We start from the raw sequence: 3,359 nt of genomic DNA on the forward strand, positions 1-3,359 counted from the left end.
AAAAAAAAAAAAAAAAGACTTACAGCTTGCATTTATTCCTGAATGCCATATGGGAACTCCAATAGAATTATGTAGTTTAATACTTGATAAAATTGCACAAATATAAGATAATACAGTATTACATAAACATAAAGCATTAAAGCAGGGTTAGAATAATAAAATAGGAGATGGTGGTCATTAATATAGACATATGAGGCAAGAAAGGAATGAGGAGTGTTGTACTGAATGAAGGTCTGGCATTCTGCAGGCTGTCACAGTGTCCTTACCCAAAACTAGAAACATGGGTTCCACATATTTCAAAATCATATAACTCAGTGTTTGAAACTCACCTTGCTGCCCTTTTTTTTCCATCCCCCACTTCCCCCTCTCCTTCACATCCAGGCCACATCCAAACTGTGGGCCTCCTTAGGAGTCACATTTGGATGTGGTGGAATCAGGGAGCTGTGGGGGTTACTGTACCCATTCATCCCCTGCTGCTGATATGCATCCCTAATGGGGCTCCATACCCCAGAGTTTGGTGGTGGGCCCTGCCTCCAGCTCCCCTCCATGGAATTTTGTGAAGTTTTCATGGGCCGTATGTCAGACACCCCTGATAATTGATCTCTACAGAAGAAAACTATTCTTCCTTCAATGGCTAATTCAGACGGGTCCAAAACCAGAACTCAGATTTGGACATAAACTCACTCTTATAAAATCATGTTTAGTAATCATTGAAGTGATCAAGAAGAAAGCATTTTTATGGTGGAATTAAAAACTTAGCCTAACCTAAACTGAAAATAGCAGTAGAGGGAGGAATTAAGGAACACTTTCAAAACTTGTCCTTTTATTCATTATAGTCAGAAAAAAATGCTGATCTTTTTCCAATTAAGGAATTGTTTCTGAGAGTGAATTAGTACAATTTTGAGGCATAATATGATAATTCTTTTTAAATTTAGAAATGGTTAATTTGATGTGAACATTTTTATTCCAGTGGATGGAAAAAAAACCAACCGGATCATGTGTGTTCCGTAACAATCGAGCTGAAGAAAGAGAAGCTGTAAAGCATGCAGAGAATCAACAAAAACATCTAGAAGCTTTATTTGCAAAAATCCAAGCAGAATATGAACAGAATGAAGGTAAAACTTTCTTTCAGAGTGTCATATATTTGATTTAATAAGGATGCCTGTGAAGATAAGGACTGTACACAGGATTCTTTGGCTTTTCAGCACTTACCAAACTCATGAGAATTGAACAGAATGTGTTGAAGTTCCAAGTGGCTGTTCATAAAAGTATATGAGACCTGACAGTGAGAAACTTCTTTGTGCGGTTTTTCTCTATGCAGCCTTGAAAGGCTTTTGCTCTGCACCTGATAGTAGCCAATCTTTAAGGGTTGTCATAGAAATGGCACTTGGGTAGGAGTCCCTTCTCTTGCAGGGACTTGGCACTGCCCATGTACCACTTAAAATTATTGTACCACCACAGATTTTGGCAATGATTTTGGGCCATGTCCAGAAACTGTTCTGCACAGATGTGATACTGCCTTTTTCACCAGTGCTTTAACACCCAGGTTTTTTTTTGCTTCTAGAGCACTAGCCGACCTGACATTGCTAAAAGATTTTGGAGTTGTTTTTCTCCAACATAGCATCCCTAGCAATAGCAGTTCACTCTGCATGGGCACCATGAGTCCATTTAGCTGAATCACTAGAGCTGAATTAAATCTAGTGGAGCTAGAATGCTTCTATTCATTGGCATTGTTTAGAGGGGGTGCAAAAGTCTATGCCATGGAGAAGCTGAAGCATAATAAGTTAGTTCTCAAGTCCCTTAGTAAGTACATACTGGTTTCCAAAAAGGAAGCTACAAACTGCCTTACCAACCTCTGTCTTACTATCAAAACTTGAAAAAGCCTTCTAAAATATTTTTTTTTTTAAAAAGATACGTTACTTTTCTTTGGAAAATCTGAAGTTCCCAGTTGTGTGACAGCCTCCTCCCTCTCAAAAACATTCATTTTGACAGGAATTTAGAAAGAAGTGATGCACTCCAAATGAATCCAGAATCCCAGTTCCACACCCTACATTTGGAAACCAGCTAGACCATTTCAAAAACATGTGGCCATTACAGATCAATTGATTACGGACACTTTAGTAGATGGAGAAGTTAAGTTCCAAATGATTCCTATTCCAGACTCCCCTTCCTGTCTATTTTCATGAACCTTTCTCATGAAGGTCCATTGCATCAAGATGTTCTATTGTGTCTTTCTTTCTACAATAGAACCTCTGGAAAAACAACAGAAGGGGCTTTATGGATAGTCATTCCAAAGAATGGACTAGGCAATTCATACTGGACTTAAGGAAAATTCATCATCTTATACAAGTTGAAATTCAGAATAGTCACTCCTTAGCTCTGGATTCAGGAGAATATTTTGTATCTCTTGACCTCCAAGATTTGTGCATCAACATATTAAGGCTTCCATGGTGAGGGAGAGAGTAGGGCAGGGACAGGCACTGCACAGCTGGGGCAGAGAGCGGGATGGAGCTGTGAGCAGCTTTTCAGGAGGGAGGGGGCACTCACCGCTACGCACACCCAGGCACGGCAGGGGGGGCATGTGCCCTGCTGCATCTGCGTGTGGGGCAAGGGCTGGCTGCCGCTGTGAGCTGGAGCCAGAACAATGCAGAGCTCTTCCCAGCGGGGGGCTGGGCTGAGCTGTGCTTGGGGTGGGCAGCCGTGGCACTGGGAGGAGGCTTATGGGAGCGGGGCTGCAGCCACCCCAAAATTCACCATAGGTCTGCTCCCAGTGCTGCTGCTGCCTGTCCCAAAAGCAGTCCCAGCCCAACACCCTGTTGGGAAGAGCCGGGTCCCAGCTCACCCTTGCCCCTACAGGCAGATCCACAGGGCATATGCCCCCCATGACTCCCCGGGGTGCGTGCAGTGGCAGGAGCCACCACCCCACACCCTCCAGACAAGCTGCTTACAGCTCTGTCCACCCCTCCCCAGCTGTGGAGCACCGGCTCCTGCCCCAGTTCCAACCCCTCTCCCTTCCTTGTGGCTGGGGCCTTAATCTGCCCCCCATCCACCCACATCCCTTCCTTCACAACAGACTTACCAGCTGGACCTGGCTGCTCTTGTGGCTGCCTGTGTGATGTGCTGCAGCTGTGTGCATGCATGGGACATTTATCAGCGACCTTATTGCCTACATCAGCCAAAAAAAGCTGATTGCCAACACTGGCAATTTTCCTTATATTGGTGCCAATCTAGTATGGGACCAATGTATTGGTGCACCTCTAAAGTAAATCCATATAGAGAGACTTGGCTTGGTATTTTTGTTTGGAAACAATTCAGCCATCGGAAGTATCACACAGGTTTTTTTATTGGGGGGGGGGGGG

General features: G+C 43.9%; 1 protein-coding gene across 2 annotated transcripts in view; it reads left to right on the forward strand.

The window, feature by feature from the left end:
• The window catches only part of BRCA2 (BRCA2, DNA repair associated), an 86,393-nt gene that overhangs the window by 71,827 nt on the left and 11,207 nt on the right, over window positions 1–3,359 (forward strand). For both annotated transcript variants that reach the window (XM_019524518.1, XM_019524519.1), the window contains exon 20: window positions 971–1,115. In XM_019524518.1, coding sequence (XP_019380063.1) covers window positions 971–1,115 — 145 coding nt within the window. The remainder of the gene's footprint in view (window positions 1–970; window positions 1,116–3,359) is intronic.

This window comes from Gavialis gangeticus, unplaced genomic scaffold (assembly GCF_001723915.1).
Source record: "Gavialis gangeticus isolate Ggan-Ray unplaced genomic scaffold, GavGan_comp1, whole genome shotgun sequence".
NCBI classification, from domain to species: Eukaryota; Metazoa; Chordata; order Crocodylia; family Gavialidae; genus Gavialis; species Gavialis gangeticus.